Source organism: Macaca mulatta, chromosome 19 (genome assembly GCF_049350105.2).
Source record: "Macaca mulatta isolate MMU2019108-1 chromosome 19, T2T-MMU8v2.0, whole genome shotgun sequence".
NCBI lineage: Eukaryota > Metazoa > Chordata > Mammalia > Primates > Cercopithecidae > Macaca > Macaca mulatta.
Window position 1 is genome coordinate 61,183,106 of NC_133424.1, and position 27,803 is coordinate 61,210,908.

Consider the following 27,803-nt stretch of genomic DNA (forward strand, 5'->3'; position numbering starts at 1 on the left):
TCCTGGATCCAAGAAAGGAGAGGGATGGGGACCTCGACTCCTGGGTTTGAAGAAAAAGAGGCGGGGGCCTCTGGGGTGCTGGGAACGGAGACAGAGGTGTTGGGATTCGGCAGTGTGCCCAGCAGGCAAAGGTCCAGAGGGGGCTGGGGACTCAGATTCCTGGGTCTGAGGGAGGAGGGGGCTGGAGTATGGATTTGAGGGTGGGGGTCGAAGGGAGACATCGCTGGTTCCCACTGGCAGGACTGAGGGCCTTATAATCGGCAGAGCAAGCTTAGGGCCGTGTTCTGAGGGGTGTGGGAAGCTCCTGTGCTCTTGGATTGGATTACATGCAAAAGGGCGAGCCAAGGCCGTGGCTATAAATACCTACTCAGACTCGGCAGGGGCCCAGACAAGGGCCCTGCAACCTTGTTCTGCAGAAAACCATCATTAGCGCCCCCAAGTCTTAACAATCGAGGCGCTGCCGATACCACAGATACCTTTATTTGTCCTTGGCATTCACATCCTAAGCCCATGCTCCCACCGTCCCATCCGCTGCTTCCCGAAAACTCAATCTCCCAACATTCCACGCGCGACAAGAACTACAACTCCCATAAAGCTCTGCGCCCAGGCGGGCTCCTGTCAGTGGAAGCCCGCGACATTTCAAGGTGCGCGCTCTCGTTTGGTATTGGTTCTCATGGAGACGCGGCCACGGGAGGCCCATGGCGATAATTGGCTGGTAGCTCCTGCTGCTCAAGATCCCAGAGGAGGCGGCGTAGCCTGCGGAGTTCACGATGCAAGGCGTCGTTCGTCACTGGACCAGTGAGGCGCAGGCGCGAGCTCCCCAGGGGCAGGATGAGGGGCGGGTGCGAGGAGAAGCTTTCGAAGATGTCACCTGTGAGACCGAAGTAGGCGGGGTTAGAGTCTGAAAGTGGGAGTGAGGTAGTTGCATCGGGGAGAGGCTGCGTCACACCCAAAGGAAGAAAAAAACTTCAAACCCCAGCAACTCCTGGGGCAGGGTCCGTTCACACGCTACTCTAGGAGCCCCTGGGCATGATGGAAGTTGTAATTCAGACGATGGAAAGCCACTGCTGCCTGGGAAACGGCGTCCCAAATCCCCGAGGAGGGGCTCGGAACTTGCCTTACAGATTCCTAAAGGTGGAGGAGTCAAGTTCAGGGGAGTGAAAGTCCCGAGACCTGGACTCCTAGGGGTGGTGGGTGGGTGGCTGGTGGAGGGAATGGACTAGGGATGCGAACCACTGAGAATAAAGGGAGCTGGGGGCTTGAACTCCTGTATCTTGAGGGGGGAAGGGGCTGGGTCCTGCGCTTATGTCCTGGTGGAGAGGGACAGGGGTCCAGAATCGGTTTAGAAGGAGACTGGGGATCTGGACTCCAAGATCCTGAGAAAAGAATAAAAGTGCGGTGGTTCACGCCTGTAATCCCAGCACTTTGGGAGACCGAGGCGGGCAGATCACGAGGTCAGGAGTTCGAGACCAGCCTGGCCAACATGGTGAAACCCCGTCTCTACTAAAGATACAAAAAATTAGCCAGGCGTGGTGGCGCGCGCCTGTAATCCCAGCTACTCAGGAGGCTGAGGCAGGAGAATTGCTTGAACCTGAGAGGCAGAGGTTGCAGTGAGCCGAGATCGCGCACTGCACTCCAGCCTGAGTGACAGGGTGAGACTCCGTCTCAGAAGAAGAAGAAGAAGAAAGCTGACAGCCCCAATGCTGTATCCCGTTGCTCCTCACCTGTGTCCACAGCCTCCCGCTCTGCAGGGGGAGGGTCCCACGCGGCTGGCGGCTGGAGGCCAGGGCCCAGCTGGTAGTGGCTGAGCAGATGGTGCAGCTGGGCGGGGGTCAAGGTGGGGTGGTCCATTCTTAGGCTGCTCCAGGAAGCCTGGTGGGAAGACCAGGTGAGAGGTTGATGGTCATTACGGGGCAGCTGAGAAGTGAAATGGAAGGGCTTCCATAACGGGAGTGGGTGTGGCGGGAAGATAATGGCATCTCTGCAGTGTCTTCCGGGCACTGTGAAGTCTGTTTATCACCAAAGTGATGGTGGGGAAGGGTGTGCTCCCAGCAATTTTTTAAAATGTGATTTGCCTCAGGATAAATGAGGATACAGGAAATGAGTGGGCTGGAAGTAAATAAGATTGGCCATTCGTTTATATTATTGAATATGACGATGGTACTTGGGGATTATTATTATTTTTTTTTTATTTTTATTTTTTGTCCTTAAAGAGACAGGGTCTCACTCTGTCACCCAGGCTGTAGTGCAATGGTGCGATCATGGCTTGCTGCAGCTTTAAACTCCTGGGCTCAAGTGATCCTTGGCCCCAGCCTCCAGAGCAGCTGTGACTACAAGCACATGCCACCACACTTGGTTAATTTTTTGTAGAGACAAGATCTCACTATGCTGCCCAGGCTGGTCTCAAGCTTCCCAAAGTGCTAGGATTACAGGCATGAGCCACTGCGCCTAGCTGGGATTCATTATTCTGTGGTAGCCACTCTTTGTATCTGTTTGACGATGTCTGCACCTGATGTAGCTGACATCAGAACCATCAATGCACTTAACATCAGAGACTCCACCTAAACTGCCTGAGTTCAAAAATCCCAGTGGGTCACTTATTACCTTCTGGCAGGTCACCATCCCCTAGTCTCCTCATCCATAAATTTGGAGAACAGGAACTATCTAATAGAGTTGGTATGAGGATGCAATATGGCAAAATTGTAAAGTACTTGGAATGCTGCCTGGGGTTTATTAAATGCATGGTAAACTTCCTTACTGTTTTGAAACAGGGTCTTCCTTTGTCACCCATGCTGGAGTGTAGTGGCATGATTGTGGCTCACTGCAGCCTCAACCACCTGGACTCAAGCAGTCCTTCCATCTCTGCTTCTGGCTGGGACCACAGATGTGTGCCACCACACCTGGCTAATTTTTAAAATTTTTGGTAGAGATGGTGTCTCCCCTGTGTTGCCTGCTGGTCTCAAACTCCTGGGCTCAAGTGGTCCTCCCACCTTGGCCTCCCAAAGTGCTGGCATTACAGGCATGAGCCACTACACCCAGCCCATTATAAACATTTGATATAAATAAATAAATGTCTATGGGGAACAGTTTTGTAAGATATTTAAAAAGAAAGGAGGCCGGGCGCGGTGGCTCAAGCTTGTAATCCCAGCACTTTGGGAGGCCGAGACGGGCGGATCACGAGGTCAGGAGATCGAGACCATCCTGGCTAACACGGTGAAACCCCATCTCTACTAAAAAATACAAAAAACTAGCCGGGCGAGGTGGCGGGCACCTGTGGTCCCAGCTACTCGGGAGGCTGAGGCAGGAGAATGGCGTAAACCCGGGAGGCGGAGCTTGCAGTGAGCTGAGATCCAGCCACTGCACTCCAGCCTGGGCGACAGAGCCAGACTCAGTCTCAAAAAATAAATAAATAAATAAAATTTAAAAAAATAAATAAAAAGAAAGGAAAATACAAATAATTGAAACTGGCCAGGCATGGTGGCTTATGCCTGTAATCCCAGCACTTTGGGAGGCCAAGGCAGGCGAATCCCCTGAGGTCAGGAGTTCAAGACCAGTCTGCCCAACAAGGTGAAACCCTGTCTCTACTAAAATTACAAAAATTAGCCGGGTGTGGTGGCGTGTGCCTGTTATCCCAGCTACTCAGGAGGCTGTGGTTGGAGAATCGCTTGAACCCGGGAGGCGGAGGTTGGAGTGAGCCGAGATCATGCCATTGCACTCCAGCCTGGGTGACAGAGTGAGACTCCGTCTCAAAAATAAATAAATAAATAAGGAAAAATAAATGAAATCAAGCGACCTGTCCTACCTGATTCTGTTTCCTCATCTGAAAAATAGTCACCTACTTTGATGGGGCTTTGTCAGCATTAAACTAGAAGTGCTAAACAGTGTGCCTGGCAGGTAGTTCATGTTCAATGAATGTTTTAACCAACATGTTCCTTGGTCTCATACCAGACTTTCTGACTCAGCATGTCTGAGTGAGGGACCCTGGAAACTTTTTTTTTTTTTTCTGGAGACAAGATACTGCTCTGTTGCCCAGGCTGGAGTGCAATGGTGCAATCTTGGCTCACTGCAGCTTCTGCCTTACAGGTTCCAGCGATTCTCCTGCTTCAGCTTCCAGAGTAACTTGGATTACAGGCGTGCGCCACCATGCCTGGCTAATTTTTGTATTTTTAGTAGAGACAGGGTTTTGCCATGTTGGCCAGGCTGGTCTCAAACTCCTGGCCTCAAGTGATCCACCTGCCTAGGCCTCCCAAAGTGTTGGGATTATAGGCGTGAGCCACCACGCCAGGCCTGGAAACATTTTTTTTTTTTTTTTGAGATGGAGTCTCGCTCTGTTGCCCAGGCTGGAGTGCAGTGGCGCAATCTTGGCTCATTACAAGCTCCGCCTCCCGGGTTCACGCTATTCTGCTGCCTCAGCCTCCCAAGGAGCTGGGACTACAGGAGCCCGCCACCACGCCTGGCTAATTTTTTGGTTTTTTTTTTAGTAGAGACCGGGTTTCACCGTGTTAGCCAGGATGGTCTTGATCTCCTGACCTCGTGATCCGCCCGCCTCGGCCTCCCAAAGTGCTGGGATTACAGGCGTGAGTCACCGTGCCTGGCCCAGGCCTGGAAGCCATTTTTAGTAAGTTCCACCAGGATTCAGACACAGCCGAGTTTGGTCATTGTTGGTGCTGGCTTCCTTCTACCTGCCAATGTGTTACCCACAGTGTCTGAGCTGGGGATGGCATGGGGTTCAAGGGGAGTTCCAACGGTGAGCTGAATACAGAAGGTGGCTGAGGGGGGTTGAGGAGTCAGAGGTCAGGGGTCAGGTACAGCTGACCAGCAGTCACCTTGAGCAGGGAAGTGCGGGGCACACAGAGCAGGTTCACAGCCATGGAGAGTTTCCGGAAGAACTCAGTGGCAATGTCGCCCAGCCCAGCTCCCTGTAGCCAGTCCAAGACAAGGTCCAGGTTGGTTCGGATTTGAACAGCTCGGGACCACTGATAGAAAGGCCGGCCTTGACCTGTGGGCATTAAAGGTATGAGAGGAAGTTGGTTAGCTGGACTCTGTCCTCCTGCCTCCCAGACTGTTCCTATCCTTCAGCCTGGGATCTGGAGCTTGTTCTCCAGGGTACCCAAAGGTGAGGCTTGAGCCCGTGGTGTGTCTACTTTGACCTGAGTCTCAGTGGTTCCCATCTTTGCCTCCCTGACAGCTCCCAGCCAACCTTCACCTCTTTCCATCAGCGAGTTGAGAAGGGATGCATTGGAGAAGAAGAACAAGTAGCCAAAAGTCTGAGACACGAGGTCAGGGTGCAGCTCACACTGGCTGGTCAGCTCCAAGGCGGCCTGGAACACGCCCAGGGTAGGCCTCAACCCTGGAGGCATGGCCTCCAGCTCCGCGCCAGGCCCCGGCAGCTCTGCCCCAGCTGTGAAAGGGTTACTATCCAGGAGAGCAGGCAGAGTTGAATACAGAGTCTGAGGAAATAGAGAAGGGGAAACAAGTGATTGGACTACAACTCCCAGGAAGCTTCAGGGTAATAGAGCATGAAGATAATGGGGAGCTCCACCAAGGTCTCCTGGGAGTTGTAGTCCATTCTACAGTCAACACCCAAAGGGTCTCCATGAGCAAATCCCTACTTGGTGGAAGGGTATATAAGTTTCTTGAGTATTTTAAGATCACCTCTTGTGCATTGTGGGACTTGTAGTTCTCAGCAGAGACAGCTCAAGGAGGACAAAGGATACTGGACAAAGAGTTCCCTTTCAGTCAAAGAATTATTCATCCCAAATTCCCCAAGGAAAGAAAAAGAATGGAGAATCAGGAAGTGGGAGTGGGATGGCAGTTTGCCAGTGGAAAGTGAGATCAGGCCAAGGACAGGAAATGAGGTCAGAAACAGAAGAAATGAAAGCACACTTGGCAGGAATGTACAGGAAGTGAAGGAGGAAAGGGCTTCACAATCTAGGCTGCTAGAGGAACTTAGAGACTGATAGTCATCTGTCCCAAAAGATCCTCTCTCATTCTTGCAGATAGGGCATCAGGCATACCATAAGCCGGAAACCCTAAGAATGCCACGAAGCGGTATTAGGTCAAGGGTAGTGGTGGGGAGACTGGGGCAGAAAGCAGGCCCTTCCAGGAAGGGCACTCAGAGACAAAGATCTGTGTTTCTGAAAGGGAAGTGAATTCAGAACTGTAGGAAGTGAGGTCAGCAAGCGAAGGAAGTGGGGCCTGATGAAAGAGGATCTTCAGTTTAAATCAGTTCCTGGCACTATTTGATCTCTAGCTATCTATCAATCATTTATCTATCTATTATATATAAAACTTAACAGTGACTGAAGAGTAGACTTAGAAAATGGGAGATTCAGAAGGTGGTAATGGTGACTGTTACCAAGTAGTGAGGTCAGCCTGTCAAAAGTGGTGATTACTACTTTTTTTTTTTTTTTTTTTTTTTGAGATGGAGTCTCGCTCTGTCGCCCAGGTTGGAGTGCAGTGGTGCAATCTCAGCTCGCTGCAACCTCTGCCTCCTGGGTTCAAGCGATTCTCCTGCCTCAGTCTCCTGAGTAGCTGGGATTACAGGCACCACCGAGCTAATTTTTGTATTTTTAGTAGAAACGGGGTTTCACCATGTTGATCAGTCTGGTCTCAAACTCCTGACCTCGTGATCTACCCACCTTGGCCTCCCAAAGTGCTGGGATTACACGCGTGAGCCACTGCGCCTGGCTTTATTTTTTTGAGACGGAGTCTTGCTCCATCTGCCAGGCTGGAGTGCAGTGGCATGAAGTAATCTTGGCTCACTGCAACATCCGCCTCTCAGGTTCAAGTGATTGTTGTGCCTCAGCCTCTCCAATAGCTGGAATTACAGGCGCAGGCCACCACGCGTGGCTAATTTTGTATTTTTAGTAGAGATGGAGTTTCACCATGTTGTCCAGGCTGGTCTCAAACTCCTGACCTCAAGTGATCCACACACCTCGACCTCCCAAAGTGCCGGGATTACAGATGTGAACCACCACATTTGCCCAGGTGATGATTACAAAGGAAAAGAAGCCAGAAAGGCAGGAAGTGATGTAAGATCAAACAAGTGGTGTCAGAACAGCAAAGTCCTTGGGTGAGATGGGATGTCATGTCAGAGAAGCAGAAAATCTTGGTCAAATAGTGACATCAGAGCCACACAGTGTAGTTCAAACAAGAAGTGATGTTACCACAAACAGGAAGTGATGTTAAGTGAAACAGGAAGTGACACTATGTCAAACAGGAAGTAAGAGGCAAGGGCCAACCTTGGTGAGGTAGTAGACAGACTGCTGGAAGGTACACATGATGACCTCATCCAGGAGGGCCATGGCCTCATCACATAATTCCAAGTCATTGCAGAGCTGTGGGTCTGAGGACAGGCTTGGGGTTAAGAGGGAGAACCAGAAGTTGGCAGCCAGGAGCCCAGGTTCCCAGGTGCAAGGCATGATGGGAGACTTGGACAAGCCTGAGCCTGGGTCAGAGCTCACCCTCTTGGTCAGCCTCCTTCTCCATTTCCAGCACCTTCTCCTGCACAAAGCTAAGCAGCTCCGTGGTGTTGGCCATCCACAGCATGAGTGGCCGCAGCTCCACAGACACAGCTTCAGGAGTCAGGGGCACCTCGGGGACCCCCTCAGGGTGGCTTGAAAAAGAGGAAGGAATTTGTGATCCCTGCCCAACCCTCATCATAGTTTACAAACCCCAAGATTTCTAAGTCTAAATGGGAGACCAAGACCAACCCCCATGGCACAGCTGGAAAAGTTGAGTGCCAGGGAGAAGCAGAAACTTGGACTGAGACATGCATGGGGTGAACACAGAACTGGACGCAAAACCCAACCCCTGCATCCCCCCAGGCCGCTCTGCTCAGAATTTCTCTTACTTTTCTGGCTGACGGTCTCCAATTTCCTTAATCTTTTCCTGTGGAACAGTAAGATCAGAATCAAGGTGAGGGGGATCCACTGAGGGGCTTATAAGTTAATACCCTGTTTTTTCTAGAAGCACAATTCTCATAGAGACTGATCCTACTTTTCTTAGAGATGGAGTCTCACTATGTTGCCCCGGGTGGTCTCCAACTCCTGAGCTCAAATGATCCTCCTACCTTGGCCTCCCAAAGCAGTTGGATTACAGTGTGAGCCACTGCAACTGGCCTTTACTCTTCATACGGATTCTTTTTTTCTTTTTTTGAGATGGAGTTTCCCTGTTGTTGCCCAGGCTGGGGTGCAATGGCTTAATTTCGGCTCACTGCAACCTCTGCCTCCCAGGTTCAAGCTATTCTCCTGCCTCAGCCTCCCAAGTTGCTGGGATTACAAGCATGTGCCACCATGCCCGACTAATTTTTTGTATTTTTAATAGAGACAGGGTTTCACCATGTTAACCAGGATGGTCTCGATCCCCCAACTTCAGGTGATCTGCCCACTTCGGCCTCCCAAAGTGCTGGGATTACAGGCATAAGCCACCACGCCCAGCTCTTCAGACAAATTCTAATCCCACAAGCTTTAGAATGGTCTCTCCTTACTTTTTAAAACACACACACTCTACAATTATGAGTGGTGTAGCTCCTTCAGGTCCTCTTCTCCAATTTTTACCCTCAAGAAACTCCTTAAACCTCTCTGGTTAGGCCCTAGCTGAATAGGATGGAACATTTCCCCCACTCTGAATGGTTTCTTTCTGGAACTTCCATCTGTAGGTCCAGTGGCTTTGTGCTTCCTCGCCTCCAAGAATGAATTTGCTCACTACTATCCAAACTCCGAGCCCAATGGGCTGCAGTGAATTCTCACATTGACCTCTCCCAACTTCTCATCCAGTGGGATCTCTCCCCCACCATCTCCCATAATGGCTTCTTCCTAAGGTGAGTTCATGCTTAGGTGAGTTCTCCTAAGGCCAGTTTGGGCTTCCCTTTAAGTGCAGTGGATCTACAACTCCCAGCGTTCTATGGGGGGCCCCTTACTATTTAATAACCCCAAAACGCTGGGTGTGGTGGCTCACACTTGTAATCCCAGCGCTTTGGGAGGCCAAGGCGGGCAAACCACGAGGTCAGGAGTTCCAGACAAGCCTGGCCAACATGGTGAAACCCCGGCTCTTCTAAAAATACAAAAAATTAGCCGGGCGTGCTGGCAGTCGCCTGTAATCCCAGCTACTCGGGAGGCTGAGGCAGGAGAATCATTTGAACCCAGGACGGGGAGGTTGCAGTGAGCCAAGACCGCCACTGCACTCCAACCTGGGCAACAGAGCGAGACTCCGTCTCAAAAACAAAAACAAAAAACCCAAATCCTTCCTGAGGCATCATGGGAACAGTGGTTTCATCCAGCCCAGCTATGAAAAGAGTTGAAGGTGGGGAGGGGAGGCTGGAGAAGGGACTTGGGGCGCTGGTGGGGCTGGATGGGGATTGGGGGGCGCTCACCCAGACGGCCTCCTTGATGAGCCGGGCCAGGCGACCCAGCAGTCGCGGCAGGTGGCCCAGCTCCAGCTCACGGGCGGAATGCTGCACGCACAGCGCCAGCAGCGTGGCGGGCCCGAGGGGCGGCAGGTCCCCAGCACCAGTGGCTGCAGCGCGCACGATCTCGCCCAGCAGCGCCTCCTCCTCGCGCGGCCGGAAGCGCAGGACTGGCTCACGGCCGTCCAGGTAGGCGGCCAGTGCCTCGCCGCGCTCCTGCAGGCCGCGGCCGCACAGGCGACAGGAGAAGGCCCAGCCAGGGCCCGGAGGCGGGGCCCCGGGGCGCGCAGGCAGCCAAGGCGGCCTCGCCGGCCCCGAGCCCCCAGTGCGGGGGTCCTTGTACATGAACAAGAAGTGCTCGCCCAGCCCCAGGAGGTCGCCCGGGTGCAGCTCGGCCTCCCGCAGCAGGAGGCACCCGTTGTGCGTGACTGGGGCGCCCCGGGACGGGCGCACCATGGCCGGGTGCTCAGGGCCCGCGCGCACTGTGCAGTGACGGGGCAGGATGTCCGGGGCGTTGAGGAAGGTGTCCACATAGGGAGCCGGGGACCCGCCGCGGCCCGACGAGTTCCCACCTCGACCAAACACGTGCTGCTCTCGCGTCATCACATACACCACAAAGTCCTGGAGGGGAAACGAGGATGCACTAAGGACATCACTTCCATACCGATCTTCAGATCTGTTTTCTACAACTCTCCTGTTCCCACCAACTTTTTTTTTCTTCTCTCTCCTTTTTTTTTTTTTTGTTTTGAGATGGAGTCTCGCTCTGTCCTCCAGGCTGGGGTGCAGTGGCACGATCTCGGCTTACTGCAACCTCTGCCTCCTGAGTTCAAGCAATTCTCCTGCCTCGGTCTCTTGAGTAGCTGGGATTACAGGCACCCGCCACCACACCAGGCTAATTTTTGTATTTTTAGTAGAGAAAGGGTTTCACCATATTGGCCAGGCTGGTCTGGAACTCCTGATCTCAGGTGATCCAGCTACCTCAGCCTTCCAAAGTGCTGGGATTACAGGCGTGAGCCACCGCGCCCGGCCCCCCACCGACTTTGAATGAACACTCCAAGGAGATCTGGGATCTCAAAGGACTGTCTAAGCACCCCCACCGCCACTGAGTGGACTCTTCCAGGCACTTTGTGTGGTGGATGGTCCCATAACACCCATCCCAAAGACCGGCTATGTACAAGGAGACCCCTCCTTTTTTTCTTTTTTGAGACGGACTCTCACTTTGTCGTCCAGGCTGGAGTGCAGTGGCGTGATCTCCGCTCACTGCAAGCTCCGCCGCCTCCCGGGTTCACGCCATTCTCCTGCCTCAGCATCCCAAGTAGCTGGGACTACAGGCGCCCGTATGTAGTCCGGAATTCATCTGGGTTTGTCGATTCATGGAGTGGCTGTGATGTGAGAGTTCACTGTAGGTGCTGAGAAAGCATCCCTTCCTGGGCGAGGGAGCAGGAGAGCCCACTGTAGAAAGGGGGCTTATTATTTTGGGTCTCCCATTCCTTCAGACAGGAATTACCTCGCCTGGCTAATTTTTTTTTGTATTTTTAGTAGAGACGGGTTTTCACCGTGTTCGCCAGGATGGTCTCCATCTCCTGACCTCCAGAGATGGTCAGAGACCATTTCCTAACGTGGGCTCTACCATTTCTTTCCCTCAAGCATTAGATGCTTCCAAGGAGATCCCCATTTCTAAAATGAACTGTCCAACTACACTCATCCTCAAAGAATGGACCTTTCCAAGGAAATCTCCTTTTCCCCATCCCTGGTCCCACCTGTCCATTATTTCACCCCCACCCCACCATGATAAAGGCTTCCAGATATATTTCCCCTTCCAATAATAGTTTCTCTCAATATTCCTAAAGCAATGAATGGGTACTTGTAAAGAGATTCCCTTGGACCGGGCATAGTGGCTGATGCCTGTAATCCCAGTACTTTGAGAGGCGGAGGCAGGTGAATCACCTGAGGTCAAGAGTTCAAGACCAGACATGATGAAACCCATCTCTACTAAAAATACAAAAATTAGGCATGGTGGTGCATGACTGTAGTCCCAGCTACTTGGGAGGCTGAGGCACAAGAATCGCTTGAACCCAGGAGGTGGAGGTTGCAATGAGCCAAGATCACGCTACTGCACTTTAGCCTGGGCAACAGAGTGAGACTCAAAAAAAAGAGGCTAGGCACAGTGGAGGCCAAGGCAGGCGGGTCACCTGAGGTAGGGAGTTCGAGACCAGCCTGACCAACATGGAGAAACCCTGTCTCTACTAAAAATATAAAATTAGCCAGGCGAGGTGGCTCATGCCTGTAATCCCAGCTACTTGGGAGGCTGAGGCAGGAGAATCACTTGAACCTGGGAGGTGGAGGTTGCAGTGAGCCGAGATCGTGCCATTGCACTCCAGCCTGGGCAAAAAGAGTGAAATTCTGTCTCAAAAAGAGAGAGAGAGGTTCTCTTGGAACAAAAGTTTCCTCCAATTTCTTCTCCCCCTGAGTACGCACGTCGAAGGAGATCCCCTTTCTACAGTGGACTTACTCATTTCCCACACCATGATGATCTCACTTCCAAAGAGACATCCTCCTACAATGGACTCACCTATTACTCCCAGTCCCCTGATGGGGGATTTCAAAGAGATAGTCCCCCTTCCATCAATGGATGTTCTCAATATTCCAGTCCCCAAAAAGGGCATCTCCAAAAAGATCTCCATATAGTGGGCTCTTCCGGTAACTCCACGTATAGATAAATGTCTTCACGGACAACCTCTTCTTACCAGAGCGTTCCATCTCATTTACCAAATGAAGACAGGCATTCCAGAAGACCTCGTCCTAAAAAATGGGCTCTCATCTCCCTTCCATAAATACAGAACCACTCAATTTGACTGCCTTCCGTTCACCAACCATGTCTGAGACAACAGGCATCTTGATATGCATAGATCCCCCTTGTACACTCAATTCTACCATTACCCCTACCCCACGAATGGATGTTTCCAAAAGACTCCTACCTCCTAAAGATTTGCTCATCTGTCCTTGTAGAAAAATGGGCCTTTCCAGTCTTACCACTTCTGAGGGTGGAATCTCCTGTTCCTCATTCCTGTCTGAAGGAATGGGAGACTCAAAATAATAAGCCCCCTTTCTACAGTGGGCTCTCCTGCTCCCTCGCCCAGGAAGGGATGCTTTCTCAGCACCTACAGTGAACTCTCACATCACAGCCACTCCATGAATCGACAAACCCAGATGAATTCCTACAATAGATTCACCTGCTATTCCTGCCTCCAAGGAGTGAACAATTCCAATGAGACCTTTTTTTTTTCTTTTTCTTTTCTTTTCTTTTTTTTTTTTTTTTTTGAGACAGGGTCTCTCACTCTATCATCCAGGCTGGAGTGCAGTGGCATTATCTTGGTTCACTGCAGCCTTCACCTCCTGGACTCAAGTGATCCTCCTACCTCAGCCTCTCGAGTAGCTAGAATTACAGGCATACACCACCACGCCTGGCTAATTTTTGTTTTTCTTTTTTTTTTTTTTTTTTTTTTTGAGATGGAGTCTCACTCTGTCGCCCAGGCTGGAGTACAGTGGAGCAATCTCGGCTCACTGCAAGCTCCGCCTCCCAGGTTAACACCATTCTCCTGCCTCAGCCTCCCGAGTAGCTGGGACCACAGGTGCCCGCCACCACGCCCAGCTAATTTTTGTATTTTTAGTAGAGATGGGTTTTCACCGTGTTAGCCAGAATGGTCTCGATCTCCTGACCTCATGATCTGCCCGCCTCAGCCTCCCAAAATGCTGGGATTACAGGCGTGAGCCACCGCCCAGCCTGTTTTTCATTTTTTATACAGAAGAGGTCTCACTATGTTGCCCAGGCTTACTTTGAACTGCCACCTGGAAGAATATGTCCTTCCAATTTGACCACCTTCCCAAAAGAGACCCTTGTGTTCTCCAGCCTTGTCCAGAGGAATAGCTGTTACAGTATATACAATCCTTTTACTACAGTGAGCTCTCCCCATCTCCTTGCCCCCACAAGGAGGAATGAATTTCTCCATGCAATCTCTTTCCTGAAGAGAGTCTTACCTCTCACCCATATACACAGTCAAGCTGCCTAACCCAGTTGGATCTTTCTGTGACCGTAAAAATGGAACTGTCGAATAAGCTATACCACCTTCTTTTTGTTTTTCATTTTCTATAGAGACAAGGTTTTGCCATTGGTCCCAGCTATACTTGTTTAGCTTGGCTGTACCATTATTAACCATCGGTTGGCCACACCATAAGGATAATTCCCCCATCACTGCACATAAATGAATATTTATGTGAAATGAATATATATAAATAACACATTACTCACTCTCTCTGCTGGAGTGCAGTGGTGTGATAACAGCTTACTGCAGCCTAGACCTCCCTGGGCTCAGTGGATCCTCCTGCCTCAGCCTCCTGAGTAGCTGAGACTACAGATAGGTGCCACTACACCTGGGTAATTTTTTGTCCTTTTTTGTAGAGACGAGATTTCACTGTTGCCCAGGCTGGTCCCAAACTTCTGGGCTCGAGTGGTCCTCCTGCTTCGGCTTCCCAAAGTGCTGGGATTACAGGAGTGAGCCACTGTGCCCAGACAACACATTACATTTCTATTAATGCAGTAACTTCCCACTGATCCTCAATCACCAATCCTTTCTTCCTCTTTCGTACCAATCAAGTTCTATTGGTACCCAGCTATGTAAAATAGATAGAAGGATCAATACCACCTGCCTCCATCCATAGTGGTCAAATTGTTCCCATGTAAAGCATCACCTTCTAAAAATGGGTCAGTGCTGGCTGGGCACGGTGGCTCACGCCTGTAATCCCAGCACTTCGGGAAGCCGAGGCAGGTGGATCACTTGAGGTCAGGGGTTCAGAGACCAGCCCAACCAACATGGCGACACCCTGTCTCTACTAAAAATGCAAAATTTAGCTGGGCATCATGGCAGGTGCCTATAATCCCACCTACTCAGGAGGCCAAGGCAGGAGAATTGCTTGAACCTGGGAGACGGAGGTTGTAGTGAGCCAAGATCACGCCACTGCAGTCCGGCCTGGGTGACAGATAATCCATCTCAAAAAAAAAAAAAAATGGCGGGGGGTCAGTGCACTCCTACCAAGAAAACACAAGCTTATCCAGAACATGATCCCAGGCACCAAATGACTTCCCTGCCCTAGAAGGCGGATCCCCTGTTACTCCCTCTTAAGAAACAGATTCAAGAAATAGATATTTCCAAGGGGATCTTCTTTCTTTTAAAACAATTTTTTATTTAAAAAATTTTTATTTTAAAAAAAATTTATTTTGGAGACAGGGCCTTTGTGTGTAGCCCAGGCTGGTGATGGTACAGTGGTGCCATCATAGCTCAATGAAGCCTCGACTTCCTGAGCTCAAGAGATCCTCCTGCCTCAGCCTCCTGAGTAGCTGGGACCACAAGCGCATACCATCATGCCTGGCTTTTTTTTTTTTTTTTTTTTTTTTTTTTTTTTTTTTTTTTTTTGAGATGGAGTCTTGCTCTGTCACCCTGGCTGGGGTGCAGTGGCACAATCTCGGCTCACCGCAACCTCTGCCTCCTGGGTTCAAACAATTCTCCTGCCTCAGCCTCCTGAGTAGCTGGGATTACAGGCACACACCACCACACCCGGCTAATTTTGTATTTTTAGTAAAGACGGGATTTCTCCATGTTGGTCAGGCTGGTCTCGAACTCCTGACCTCAGGTGATCCACCCACCAAGGCCTCCCAAAGTGCTGGGATTACAGGCCTGAGCCACTGCGCCACGCCTAATTTTTGGTAGAGACAGGATCCCACGATGTTGTCCAGGTTGGTCTCAAACTTCTGGCCTCAAGCAATTCTTCCACCTTGGCCTCCCAAAGTGCTGGGATTATGGGAGTAAACCGCACACCCAGCGGGGATCTTCTTTCTACAATGGAATCTCCTTAATGAAGACAGTGCTTTCCTCCAACTTTGAATAAAGTGAACTCTTTCCTATTGCTTACTCCAATGGACTCTTTCTCCGTCATCTACTCTCCATCTCCTGTAAATCTCACCTGTGAATCTCTACTCTGGAACCTTGAGGGACCACGCCCCACTAGAGTACCAGAGGCTAGCGCGCCCCTAGGCATTCTAGGAGTTGTAGTTCTGTTGCTCACCCACCAACAGGTGGGGTATAGGGCTCTGGGCGTGCGGGGCTGGGGTGGCGCTTACCTGGGCGTCCTGGTAGCCCTGGAGCAGCAGGAAGTAGGGGTGGTTACTGGGGGCCTGGATGAGGCATTGAGTCAACTGATCGAAGTCTCCGTTGTCTGCAGGTCCGATTTGGGCGTCGGCTGCCCCCGGGGCCATGCTAAGTGCCTGCTGTCTCCGCTCCTGCTGCCGCCGCCGCCGCCCCTGAAGGCTAAGCTCCGACACGCTGCGCCGCAAGGACAAGTTTTCCGAGCGCTCCTTGCCTCCAGACCCAGCTGGGGCTCCTGATCCCGTCACCTGGCCAGGACTGGCCAGCGCCGCCCCGCCCGACGCCGCCCGGGAGCGGTTCTTCTGTGGCCGCCACGAAGGGGCGCCCGTGCCTGCCGAGAGATGGAAAACAGTGAGGCTGAGCCAGGAAAGACAGGGACAGACACAGAGTTGCAGATGATGAGACAAATAACTGGTTACAGAGAGGTGACGCTGCTTCCCACATTTAGGATTTAGGCTTTTGGGTATTCTGTTCCCTGTGCCTGGAACACCTTTCTCTCCTGATTAATACCCTTCTTGCAGTTTTCAGCTCAGGAATTTCATTCATTCTTTTCCATTGAATCATTTATTCTTTTTTTTTTTTTTTTTTTTTTTTCTATACGGAGTCTCGCTCTGTTACCCAGGCTGGAGTGCAGTGGCACGATCTCGGCTGACTGCAACCTCTGCCTCCCAGGTTCAAGCAATTCTCCTGCCTCAGCCTCCCGAGTAGCTGGGATTACAGGCGTGCATCACAACACCCGGTTAATTTTTGTATTTTTAGTATAGATAGGGTTTCACCATGTTGGCCAGGCTGGTCTCAAACTGGCTGGTCTTGAACGCCTGACCTTGTGATCTGCCCGTCTCGGCCTCCCAAAGTGCTGGGATTACAGGCATGAGCCACCGCGCCCAGCCCCATTTGTTCTTTTAACAAGTATTTACTGAGTACCTACTACATGCTTAAGACTGTCAAGTCTCTGGGTAACAGAAAAGACCCTGCCCTCCAGGAGACTGAAACCACCTCTTCCTAAACACCCGTCCCTGACAGTCCAAGTTGAAGCAGGTGACTGCACCACCGGGTACTCTGGGCTTTTTCTGGACCCAGCAAGAACCCTGGCACACAGTAGGCACCGAGTGGAAATGAGCTGAATGAATGGACTAATGTGTTTTCCACTAGGCTTGTGAGATATGGGAGGGTGGAAACCTCATCTGTTAACGTCTCCACTGTATTCCCCAGTGCCCTGAAAACTGTGTGGCCAGGCCGGGCACGGTGACTCATGCTTGTAATCCCAGCACTTTGGGAGGCTGAGGTGGGTGGATCACTTGAGGTCAGGAGTTCAAGACCAGCCTGGCCAACATGGCAAAACCCCATCTCAAAATACAAAAAATTAGCCAGGCGTGGTAGTGGGCACCTGTCATCCCAGCTATTCGGGAGGCTGAGGCAGGAGAATTGCTTGAACCTGGAGGTGGAGGTCGCAGTGAGCCATGATCGTGCCACTGCACTCCAGCCTGGGCAACACAGCAAGACTCCATCTCAAAAAAAAAAAAAAAAAGGAAAATGTGTGGCCTACACCAGGTGCTCAATGGATATTTTGTCCGTGGGGAGGTGGAGACAATGATTATTATCATCATTCTTTATTAAGCACCTACTCTGTACCAAGCCCTGTGCCCCTTTATCCCATTGAATCCTCACCTAGGATTTTACTGAGATTAACTGTCACAGAATGGGTTGGAATCCAAACCCCAGTTCCAAGCCCATCAGTTTAATTGCGATAACATTCTATCTCCCAAAGGGAGGCTCAGATACAGAAAAGCGTTTAGAAGGCTCCCTGAGCAGACTCATGCTCTCAGTGCGCCAGGCCCCACCCCTGCCAGGCGCGGTCCAGCACCAGCTATTTCACCATTGACTCTACCTTCTGTTCCAGGCCTGGCCTTCTCTGAGGTCAAGGCCTTCCTTCGCCTCTACAATGTCATCTTCCTCCAGCCCTTTCCTTTCCCATCTGATCCCACTTGGCAGTCAACCCAGCCTAAGGCCGTCTTATCCAAGGCCTGCCCCTCAGAGGCTCCGCCCATCTTAGCCCCAGCAGGCCTGATCTAGGAACCTGTATTCACTCACGTAGGTGTCGCCCCTTCTATGCTCCGCCCACATAGGCCCTGCTCAATAACCACCTCAACCTGCTTGGCAGAGCTGCCTCCTACCACAGAGACCCATGCGCACTACATGCCACCACTCCTCGCGCGACCCAACACTTTGTGCGCCAGGCCACGCTTTTCCACAAGCCCCGCCCCACCACAGGCCCCGCCCATCTGCTCTGCATCGCTCCCGAGAACATTGTTCGGGCTTACTCCTCCGGCTCCTAGGTCTCTCCAACTCCTTTTTCTTTTTCTGGAGGACATTTTTTTTTTTTTTCGTTTTTTGTCTTTTTGAGGAAGTCTCGCTCTGTCCTCCAGGCTGTTGTACAGTGGCGCGATCTCGGCTCACTGCAGCCTCTGCCTCCCGGGTTCAAATGATTCTCATGTCTCAGCCTCCCGAGTAGCTGGGATTACAGGCATGCGCCACCACGCTTGGCTAAGTTTTGTATTTTTAGAAGAGACAGGGTTTCACCATGTTGGCCGGGCTGGTCTCGAACCCCCGACCTCAGGTGATCCCGCCCGCCTCAGCCTCTCAAAGTGCTAGGATTACAGGTGTGAGCCACCACGCCCGGCCAGGACTAGTTCTTTAATTCAAAAAGACCCTTGTCAATATTCAGTATCAAAACAGTTGCGCTATTGATTTCACTTTCTCCCAATTGGCCCCAAGAAACCACATCGAAGAAGAATACATTTTAAGCCACTAAGCTGCAGGATGTACACCTAACAGACCTCGCAGAAACCCTACCAGAAAGTGGGGATTGGGTAGAGAAAGAAACTTTCAAAGGTCAGCAAATTGTTAGTGTCCTCTAACCTACCACACAGGGCGAATCCCTCAGGTCCCTGCGGACTCCTGCCCATTCCACAAACTCTCCTCAGGATCTACTACTCCGCAGACCCCGCTACACACCCCACCTCCTCCAAGGCAGTCTGAAATACCTGCAGAAGGCCCTAACCCCAATTCGGAACCACTTCAGGCCACTCCAAGCCACCACCAGCAACCAGCCCCCGCCCCGCCTAAGCCCCAGCCTCGGCCCCCGTAAAACTCCTGCTCAATCAACAAGCCCCACCCAACTCTCAGGCCCGCCCATCTGGCCGCCCCCGGCCCTGCTCTAGCTCTGCCTTCCACCTGCTAGAGTCCTACACGCACCGTCCAGTCCCCTCCCGCGGGCTCCGCCCCCAGCCAGCCCGCGGGTCCCACAAGCCCCGCCCAGGCCCCGCCCCACGGACCCCGCCTCTCTGGCCCCGAGTGCCCGCCCCAGAGCCCCGCCCGCAGCTCACCTTCGCCATCTGCAGCCCCAAAGGCCTCCTGCTCCAGGCGCCGTGCCTCCTCGCGACCGCGCAGCTCGAAGCGCCGCGCCCAGCCGGGCCGCGCCCGCCACAGCTCCTGCACCAGCAGCGGGCGCTCTGAGTCGCCCAGCACGCGCAGGTGCTCCGCCCGCCACTCGCCGCTTCCCACGCCCGCCGCCGCGGGCCGGCCCAGTGCGTCGCACAGAGCGAAGGCGTCCACGCAGCTGCTCTCGCCCGGGCCGCCACCGGGGCTGCCGGCCAGGCCGTAGCGCTCTAGAGCCTCGGCCACGAGCTCGCGCGCCGTGGAGCGCGCCGTGGCCAGCACGCTCTTGTAGTTGGCGCCCGATGCCAGTCCGGCGCCGAAGATCTTGAGGACCCCCGGGGACGCGGAGGCGCGGGTGGCCAGCGGGGGCTCGGGGGCCACGCCCGCCGCCAGCTCCGGCAGCTTCTTCTCGCTGGCCCAGCGCTGCGCACCCCCCGGGGTCCCAGGGCCTCCCGCGCCGCCGGACCCCGAGGTCCCGGTCCCCGAGCCCCGGAAGAGCTGGGAGATGCGCTTGGCGCGACTACCGGAGGCTCCCCCGGCCGCCTTGACAGCGCCCACTCGCCGCAGCTCCACGTGCGGCGGGGGCGGAGGTAGCGGCTCGCTGCTACGGCTCCCCGTGTCCGACGAAGAAGACCTGGGAGTCCGCCGGGGAACAGAGTCGCGGGAGAGAGACCCGAACAACACGCCAAGACGGGGGTGGAGGACAGATTAGGAGGGAAGTGAGCAGAGACCCAGAGAGAGGACAGGGATCCAGGGTGGATGGACGGGGCGGGGGTGAGGGTTGGCACAGAGACGCGAGGCAAAGAGAGAGAAAATAAATAAATAAATAAATAAATAAATAAATAAAGGCAAGTCCCACAGAGGGAAATTCCAAGAGGTGAGCAGAGAGGGGAGGAAGGAAGGTGAATCAATCCCCCTGCTCTTTCTGTCCTCATCCCGGTGCCGATCTGGCCTCACTCCACCTCCTGCCTGGCCTAGCTCTTACTCCCACAGCGCCCTGGTATCGCTGCGCCCCACCGTCTCGCACTACCCACAAGCTCGCTTGCCCAATTCAGGATGAGGACCGGAGCCAACCCTTTGCAGGACTGGGCCGTGAACAGGGACAGATGGGAGGCAGGTGTGCAGGGCCAGGAGTCCTGCAGAGATGGCACTCACTTGACAGAGGCTGCGCTGGGCCAGCGCCGCCCCAGCTTCGCCAGCTGCTTCCTGGGGGAATTGATCCACAGGCCCACGGGGAGATGAAGCTTCCCGAAGCGGGGGCTTCCGCCCTCCTTCCGTTCACCAGATAGCATGGCCCTAAGGGAAGGCGAGGAAGGCCTCAACTCCTAAGGCACTCTTGTGGGAATGGGGTGGAGGGAACCTGGACTCCGAGTCAGAGGGAGGAGGGGACTGGGGCTCAGACTTGCGAGCCCAGAGGGAGGAGAGGGATGGTACCCTGGATTCCTGGGTCCTGGGATGGAAGATGGCTGGGGGACTGAGTCTTGGGTCCCAGGGAGGAGGGTTTGGGCCGCTGGGTCCCTGGCTCTTACCCTGCTTCGGGTCCGGCACACCCGGAGGCCCTGGCTCCACTGGCCTGGGTCAGTTCCACTGCTCTTGCCTCTGCCACGGCTCCCAGCACTGGGTGGGGGACAGGAAAAGGCAAGAGGAAACCCGGCAGGAAGAGCGGGGAGGGGGCGTCCTGTGAGGAGACCAGGCCTGGGGGAGGAGATCTGGGGAGGATTGGCCCTGCCCCATTCCTTGATTCTGGAATTACGTCGCAGCCAGATGGCCCCCTCCACGACCCAAGGGTCCTGGTTTCCCGCCCTTCTTCCCTCAGGCCGGAGCCCATCCCCAGACCTCTGCTCTCGGGGAACCAAAGGCTAGGATCAGCCCCGTCCAGGGGAGTGAGTCAGATGCTTAGACAACAAGATAAATCTTTATTGGTGCCTCGAATCTGTGGCTTTTTCTTTTGGGACCTGGGGTTGCTCGGCCACTCCACTGCCAAGGCCAAACAGTGAGGACTTGATGAAATCGATCACCTTCCTTCGACAAAATATCCTAGGGGTGGGAGTGGGGTGCAGATCATGGAACCGGGTTGGGTAGTAATTGTGTGGGGGACACCCCTCCCAACCACCCCCTGTGTGACTTTATTCTAGCAATTATCTAAGCCTCGCCCTTCGAAGTCCTCCTATGCAAGCCCCCCGCACTCCATCCCCAGGAAAGTCCTGCTCTCAGTCCTCAGTAGCCCCCAGCCCAGCTTCTGCGTTGGGTTCCTGGAAGCCCCGCCCGTTACTCCAAGCCTAGCCAGCCTTCTTCAACGGGTTGCTCACGCAAAGGTAATGCCGGTTATCAGTGCTAGGGAGCCCCAGATCAGCAGCCCCAGAAGGCGGCCTTTCAGCATTTTCTCGGGCTTCAGAGGCTGGAGGGTATTGGACGACTCCGTGGTCGCCTCCCCCGGGGTTACGATATTTGGGGACGGTTTTTCCTCCTCGACCCTTTTGGGCAACACTGTTAGAGAAAGTGTAAAGAGCAGTCCTGGCAGGGCGTGGAGTTCCTGCCCTGGCAAAGGCAAGCCCGTCCCGGTAGCCTGCCATCCCAGAGATAATCACGCCTTCAACAGTGTAAAGCCTGAACACACCCAAGGGAACGCCTGTCCTCGGGGTCAGAGGCCACGCCCCCGGCGGGAAGCCACACCCCTTGCCCCGAAACCACACCCAACAGGAAGCCACGCCCCCATCGCCGAGGCCACGCCCCCGACGCGGACCCCCAGCTTTCCTGGGCCCTGAATCCTACACTTCTCTCAACCCCACAGCACTGACCTGTGACGCGAAAATTGATGACCGTGGCTGGGCTGGAATTCACAGAGCCCAGCTCGCAGCGGTAGCTGCCTGCATCCTCTGGACCCACCATGGACTTGGTCAGGGTGGGCTCTTTCCCCTTGGACACCAAAGTCTCCGTATTGTTCCCCCAAACCTAGACCCAAGCTCAAGGGGTCACTGAGGCCTGAGGAATTCAGGGGTTGGGGGAGTACCGGGTTGAGAAGATCACAGGGCCTCAGTGTGGGAGGTGGGTGTCCAGGGTGTCACTGGTTGGGGCACGGGATCCCCAGTAGAGACCACACCTAATAGACCACCCGCCTGGGTCATGAGAATCGTGGGTGCAGGCCCACAGATCCAGTACACAAGTATTGTAGTCTAGGGAGTTCAAGGATTACAGAAGTTGAGGCCCTCACCCTGTAAAAGCTGTAATCAGTGAGGCCTTCAGAAGCCTGATGCCAGTTTAACTCACAGTCCAGGATCATATCTTCCATTTGAGGAACCTCCACATTGCGCTCTGGGGGTGGAGGAAGACCATGGGACACTCTTTCACGGTTCTGTTTGTTTGGGTTTTTTTTTTTTTTTTTTTTTTTTTGAGATGGAATCTTGCTCTGTCGCCCAGGCTGGAGTACAGTGGCCTGATCTCGGCTCACTGCAACCTCCGCTTCCCGGGTTCAAGCGATTCTCCTGCCTAAGCCTCCTGAATATCTGGGACTACAGGCGCACGCCACCATGCCCGGCTGATTTTTGTATTTTTAGTAGAGACGGGGTTTCACCACATTGGCTAAGCTGGTCTCGAACTCCTAACCTCAGGCGATCTGTCTGCCTCAGCCTCCCAAAGTGCTGGGATTACAGGCATGAGCCACTGCGCCCGGCCTCCTTCACGGTTCTTTACCCTCCCCTAATCCTCTTACATTTGTTGTGACCCCGTCTTTTCTCTTCTTTTCTTTCTCGCTCGCTTTTTTTTTTTTTTTTTTTTTAAGACGAAGTCTCATTCTGTCACCCAGGCTGGAGTGCAGTGGCGCCATCTTGGCTCACTGCAACCTTCACCTCCCAAATTCAAACAATTCTCTGCCTCAGCCTCCCGAGTAGCTGGGATTACAGGTGCCCACCACCATGTCTGACTACTTTTTTTGTATTTTTAGTACAAAAACGATGGTTTCACCATCTTGGCCAAGCTGGTCTTGAACTCCTGACCTCGTGATTCACCTTCCTCGGCCTCCCAAAGTGCTGGGATTACAGGTGTGAGCCAGCTCGCCCGGCCTCTTTTTTTTTTATTTTTTTATTTTTTTTTTTGAGACGGAGTCTCGCTCTGTCACCCAGGCTGCAGTGCAGTGGCGGGATCTCAGCTCACTGCAAGCTCCGCCTCCCGGGTTCACGCCATTCTCCTGCCTCAGCCTCCCGAGTAGCTGGGACTACAGGCGCCCGCCACCTCGCCCGGCTAGTTTTTTGTATTTTTTAGTAGAGACGGGGTTTCACCGTGTTAGCCAGGATGGTCTCGATCTCCTGACGTCGTGATCCACCCGTCTCGGCCTCCCAAAGTGCTGGGATTACAGGCTTGAGCCACCGCGCCCGGACTTTTTTTTTTTTTTTTTTTTGACAAGGTCTCACTCTTTTGCCCGGGCTGGAGTGCAGTGGTATGATCGTAGCTCACTGCAGTCTCCAACTCCTGGGTCCAGGCAATCCTCCTGCCTCAGCCTTCCAAGTATCTGGGACTACAGGAACACACCACCACACCTGGCTGATTTTAAAATTTTTTTGTAGAGATGGGGTCTCGCTATGCTGCCCAGGCTGGTCTCAAACTCCTGGCTTCCCGATCCTCCCGTCTCAGCCTCTCAAAGTGCCGGGATTATAGGTGTGAGCCACTGTACCTGGCCTAAACCCTGCCTTTTCTTGTCTACTGCCCCCACACCCCCATCTAAGCTCTCTCTAGTCTGTCTCTCCTATCGCCCCACCCCACCTGCACCAGTTCCTCCTGCTGAGTACAGTTCTCTCACCCCCACAATCGTAGGACTTTCGACAAGCGTGAACCTCCTTTTTGCAGTTCTTGCACCAGATCAGAGTTTGCAACATCACACCTGGAGGGGCAGAGTCAAGGCTTGTATTTGCCCACTAAGGGGCATGGCTAAAAGGAGAGGTCAGGGCCAAGGGCTGGGGCCAGGTCATCTACGACATTCCTACATGGTCAGAGGAAGGGACAGGACCAGGACGCAGGTGGGTAGGAAGTGGACTCCAACAAGGCTCAGTAAGGAGTGTAAGTAAAGGCCGGGCGTGGTGGCTTACTCCTGTAATCCCAGCACTTTGGGAGGCCGAGGTGGGCAGATCACAAGGTCAGGAGTTCAAGACCAGCCTGACCAACATGGTGAAACCCTGTCTCTACTAAAAATACAAAAATTAGCTGGGTGTGGTGGTGGGCACCTGTAATCCCAGCTACTCAGGGAGGCTGAGGCAGGAGAATAGTTTGAACCTCGGAGGCGGAGGTTGCAGTGAGCCGTGATTGCACCACTGCACTCCAGCCTGGGCGACAGGGTGAGACTGTCTTAAAAAAGAAAAAAAAAAGAGTGTAAGTAGAATATGACCTGCTCCCCAAGAAATCCAAGGTGGAAAAAGAATAGTGGAGACCCAGGAACCTCTCCAAGGCGGAGAATGACAAAACCATCAGGATTCAAAAAGGCGAGTGGGGAAGCAGAATATGTAGAGGGCAGGATGAGGACTAGAGGGTTAACTTCTGTAATCCGGACTCACCACATTTGTTGGGACAATAAGCTGTGTCAAAAGAGAAAAAAAAGAGAGAGAAAGAGATGACAGAGTCAGATTTCTAAATGAAAGATGATGGAAGAGGAGGTTTGGGGAAGAGCTGGGCTTTGGGCTCTTGGGTTTGAGGGAGAAAAGACTTGGGTCTGAAGGAGGAGGCAGTTGGAGAAGCTGAGGAACTGGGCTTGGAGAAGTAAGGGGCTGGAGACAGGGACTCTTGGATAGTGGAAAGAGGAGCTGGGGGACACAGACTCCCATTTTCTCTCACCCTCTTTTTGGAATCGAGCAACATAGGTGGCAAAGGTTTCCTTTTGCAAGTGCAACATCCAAAATAGCTCCTTCACGAAGAGATCACCTGGGAAGACACAGGAACCCCCAGTCCCACGTGTGAGGTGCTGGAAGTTTACTTCTGCCTGCAGAGCTGGCAGTTTACTTCCTGGCCTTCTCAGGAAAGGGCACTAAAATTGACCGTCTAACGTAATGCCAGCCGCTAGGCTAAGCCATGCATATTTTGGGGGATGGGGGAGGGTCTTACTCTGCCACCCAGGCTGGAGTGCAGTGGTGCAATCATGGCTCACTGCAGCCTCAACCTCCTGGACTCAAGCAATCCTCCGGCCTCAACCCCCCAGGTAGCTAGGACTACAGGCACACACCACCATGCCCAGGTTATAGATATGTGTATATATATATATATATATTGTATTTTTTGTAGAGACAAGGTTTCACCATGTTGGCCAGGCTGGTCTTGAACTACTGAGCTCAAGCAATCTGTCTGCCTCAGCCTCCCAAAGTACCGGGATTATAGACATGAGCTACCCACGCCCGGCCAGCAATACACATTTAAACTGAACAACTGAGGGAGCATTTTAGAGCCAAGGGAGCTTCCAAGTCCTTTGCTCAAGGGCATACAGCTAGGAAGTGGCAGAGCAGGCATTTGAACCTAGGCAGTCTGGCCCCACAGCCTAGTATCTGACCAAGAGACCAGGCAGCACTAATGCTGGCTTCCCTGAGAGATTCTGGACCCCTACTCCCTTGGTGCATTTACCTTTTACATCACTGTCTGTGATGCGTTTCAGATCCTTCAGCAAACTCCAGGACCCCTTTTGCAGTGTGGCCTCGTCTGTCAAGAGAGATACAACCCCAGATTCCAGCCTTACTGTCTCATTGGCGCGCCTAACCTTAGAAACTACAATACCCATGAGGCCACTGGGCAAGGATAGGCCTGGTTAAGGACTCAGTCGCCCGTTGCCTTCTGGGAATTGTAGTTTTATTACGTAAAATCGCCGGATAAGGATAGGGAAAACAGTATGTACTAGCCCCAGGGAACTTCAGAATCTGCATCTCAGCCTTCTCCATTCCCGAATCCCGGAGACCTTGCTGTCAGCCTCTTCCTCCCCCTGGTCTTATCTCCCTCCTTCCCTTTCCCAGGACCCAGGGGTCCGTGGTCCCCCCTGCCCTCACCAACGACCCCCATATAGGTATCCTCATTAAGCGACAGTTCCTGGAAATCCTTCACGGCTTTCTCTACCCTTTCCATCATGGCTTTGTGATGCTTCGCGTCCAGATGGCCAGGCAGATAATCTTTCTCCAGGGACTTTAGCGCCAGCACGACAGACGGGTCACACATAACACACTCCTCGGCAGGAAGCAAGCAACCGGCCAGCGCCGCACACAGGAGGGTAAAATGTGGCCCCATTGCAGCCGGCGCGCACAGTTCCCGAAGACCGTTAGGAAGGCTGCTCTCACCCCAAACCGAGAGCAGGAGAACGCTAAACGGAGAAAAGCCAAAATCCATCTTAAGAAATCCCACTGGGCTCCCTACCCATGGAGTCCCCAAACCGCGAAAAGAGGATCTTCAGGAAATCTCCAAATAAAGAGGACCTATGTCGTTCATCAAATGCCTCCGAAGTGTGAAACTGAGCCCCAACCCAGGGGACCCCAAATTTAGGGTTCTCACTGCATCCCAATTGAGAGATCAGAAAAACCGTTAAACAGGAAGCATTCGTAAGTCCCCAAACTCAGGACCTGGAATCTCCCAACCCCATGCGCCCCTTCCCAAAATCCCAAACTATGGAATTTTCCAAGTCCCCAGATTGACGTGATCCTGAACTCCAACCCTTAAGCGCAACCGTGAGGCACTCACCCGCCAGCCCCCAAAAACCTGTTGAACCTCAAGCTGAAGATTCAAAGCCCAAACCAATAAATCATCTAACACAGACCCAACCCGATATTGTCAAACTCGGAAGTCCTTCAAAACCAAAACACATTCCGAATTCCTAAACCTGGGGTCCGTACTAAGACTTAAGCAAGACTCCATAAGGTCCTCCAGACCCAGGGGGCCCTTGTTCACCCTTCCCCAAAACTAACGGGCTCCCAATTTGCGGGGCGCACCCTTCTGCTTAGAAAAAGGAGCCCTGGTGCATCCTGAACAGTGATGCACCCTAAAGAGCCGCTCCCCGACCTCGATTCCTGACTTGTGGCTTCTAACACTGGGGTTCGTTGAGGAGCCCGGTCCAGGTTCTGAGGGCTTTTAAAGAAGAACCCGGGGTCATGACCACCTACGCTAATTTTCCCAGGGCTAAAATCAAGGATTTTGTTGGGGACGAGGGTAAGGTTGGTTGCGTGAAATCGAGAGCTTTTCGATGGGGGTCTGAGTCACGGAGGATCCCCTCTCCTCAGGGAACTCCTGCAACCACCCGCTGCGAGCTTCTCACGTAGGGGCCCGAATTCCCTTATAGATATTCCTTGGGCGTTCCTTGGCCCCACCCAGAAGCCCAACTCTGTCTGATTGGACTGCAACAAAGGGAGGCCCCGCCTATCGCTCCATGACGTCACAGAGGCTGCAGCCTTTTTGGACTAGAACTTTCCCTGCATCTACCGAAGAGGAAGGCTCCTGACTGCTCTGGCTTCCAGAGTCAAGGACCGGACTCTAGCGTTCAGCTTTCTCCCCTCTCCTTGCCCCAGGACCCAGGCTTTGGGCTAGATCCGGCCCCCCAAGCCGCTGCCGCCCCTACCGCGGTCCTTGGAAACGGCTGTCGAGCTACGAAGTGGACATTTTAGCCATAAGACTACAATTCCCAAAATGTCCTGGGGCCTCTTTCTCTGTAGCTGATTAGCGCTGCCAACCCCATAGCTTTCCGGGAAATGTAGTTCAATGATAATCCGTTCGCTCCCTCCTCCGCCTCTTCTCTCCACGCGGAGGTCCCA

General features: G+C 53.1%; 2 protein-coding genes and 1 long non-coding RNA gene across 8 annotated transcripts; 1 reads left to right on the forward strand and 2 right to left on the reverse strand.

Annotated features, from left to right (window-relative positions):
• Positions 1-458: 458 nt before the first annotated feature.
• RASIP1 (Ras interacting protein 1) lies at positions 459-21,084 on the reverse strand. Of its 3 annotated transcripts, none has more exons than XM_077980508.1 (12): positions 20,577-21,084; positions 20,203-20,343; positions 18,996-19,681; positions 15,585-15,940; positions 9,377-10,030; positions 7,856-7,893; positions 7,467-7,618; positions 7,245-7,348; positions 5,207-5,450; positions 4,827-4,999; positions 1,694-1,872; positions 459-938 (listed from the first exon to the last, which is right to left on the reverse strand). In XM_077980508.1, exons 1-12 carry the CDS (start codon positions 20,873-20,875, stop codon positions 788-790), a joined length of 3,177 nt encoding a protein of 1,058 aa, XP_077836634.1. In that variant the 5' UTR covers positions 20,876-21,084; the 3' UTR covers positions 459-787. The 3 variants fall into 3 exon arrangements, with proteins under 3 accessions (XP_077836634.1, XP_077836632.1, XP_077836633.1); XM_077980506.1 differs by having other exon boundaries at positions 459-871; positions 1,725-1,872; positions 9,377-10,052; positions 15,538-15,940; XM_077980507.1 differs by having other exon boundaries at positions 459-871; positions 1,725-1,872; positions 20,577-20,980.
• On the forward strand, positions 4,482-16,133 carry LOC144337207 (uncharacterized). Its single transcript, XR_013410007.1, has 3 exons — positions 4,482-4,618; positions 8,663-8,824; positions 15,686-16,133. It is a non-coding gene; the product is annotated as an uncharacterized LOC144337207 (long non-coding RNA).
• IZUMO1 (izumo sperm-oocyte fusion 1) lies at positions 20,908-27,341 on the reverse strand. 4 transcript variants are annotated; one of them, XM_077976602.1, is made up of 10 exons: positions 26,854-27,341; positions 26,058-26,365; positions 25,642-25,716; positions 24,865-24,951; positions 24,588-24,608; positions 23,840-23,920; positions 22,259-22,359; positions 21,846-21,999; positions 21,357-21,534; positions 20,908-21,084 (listed from the first exon to the last, which is right to left on the reverse strand). In XM_077976602.1, exons 2-10 carry the CDS (start codon positions 26,290-26,292, stop codon positions 20,964-20,966), a joined length of 1,053 nt encoding a protein of 350 aa, XP_077832728.1. In that variant the 5' UTR covers positions 26,293-26,365; positions 26,854-27,341; the 3' UTR covers positions 20,908-20,963.
• Positions 27,342-27,803: the final 462 nt, after the last annotated feature.

What these genes read in the sequence shown, in the direction of transcription:
- RASIP1 (XM_077980506.1), bottom strand. Translation starts at nt 20,875, where the DNA reads ATGGGCTCCGGCCTGAGGGAAGAAGGGCGGGAAACCAGGACCCTTGGG. An exon ending in TGGGGCTGCAGATGGCGAAG is followed by an intron (nt 15,941 to 18,995) that starts GTGAGCTGCGGG and finishes ATCTCTCGGCAG; the next exon opens with GCACGGGCGCCCCTTCGTGG. An exon ending in TCATCAAGGAGGCCGTCTGG is followed by an intron (nt 7,894 to 9,376) that starts GTGAGCGCCCCC and finishes ACTGTTCCACAG; the next exon opens with GAAAAGATTAAGGAAATTGG.
- IZUMO1 (XM_077976602.1), bottom strand. Translation starts at nt 26,292, where the DNA reads ATGGGGCCACATTTTACCCTCCTGTGTGCGGCGCTGGCCGGTTGCTTG. An exon ending in TGCTCGATTCCAAAAAGAGG is followed by an intron (nt 24,609 to 24,864) that starts GTGAGAGAAAAT and finishes CTTTTGACACAG; the next exon opens with CTTATTGTCCCAACAAATGT. An exon ending in CTGATTACAGCTTTTACAGG is followed by an intron (nt 22,000 to 22,258) that starts GTGAGGGCCTCA and finishes GCTTGGGTCTAG; the next exon opens with GTTTGGGGGAACAATACGGA.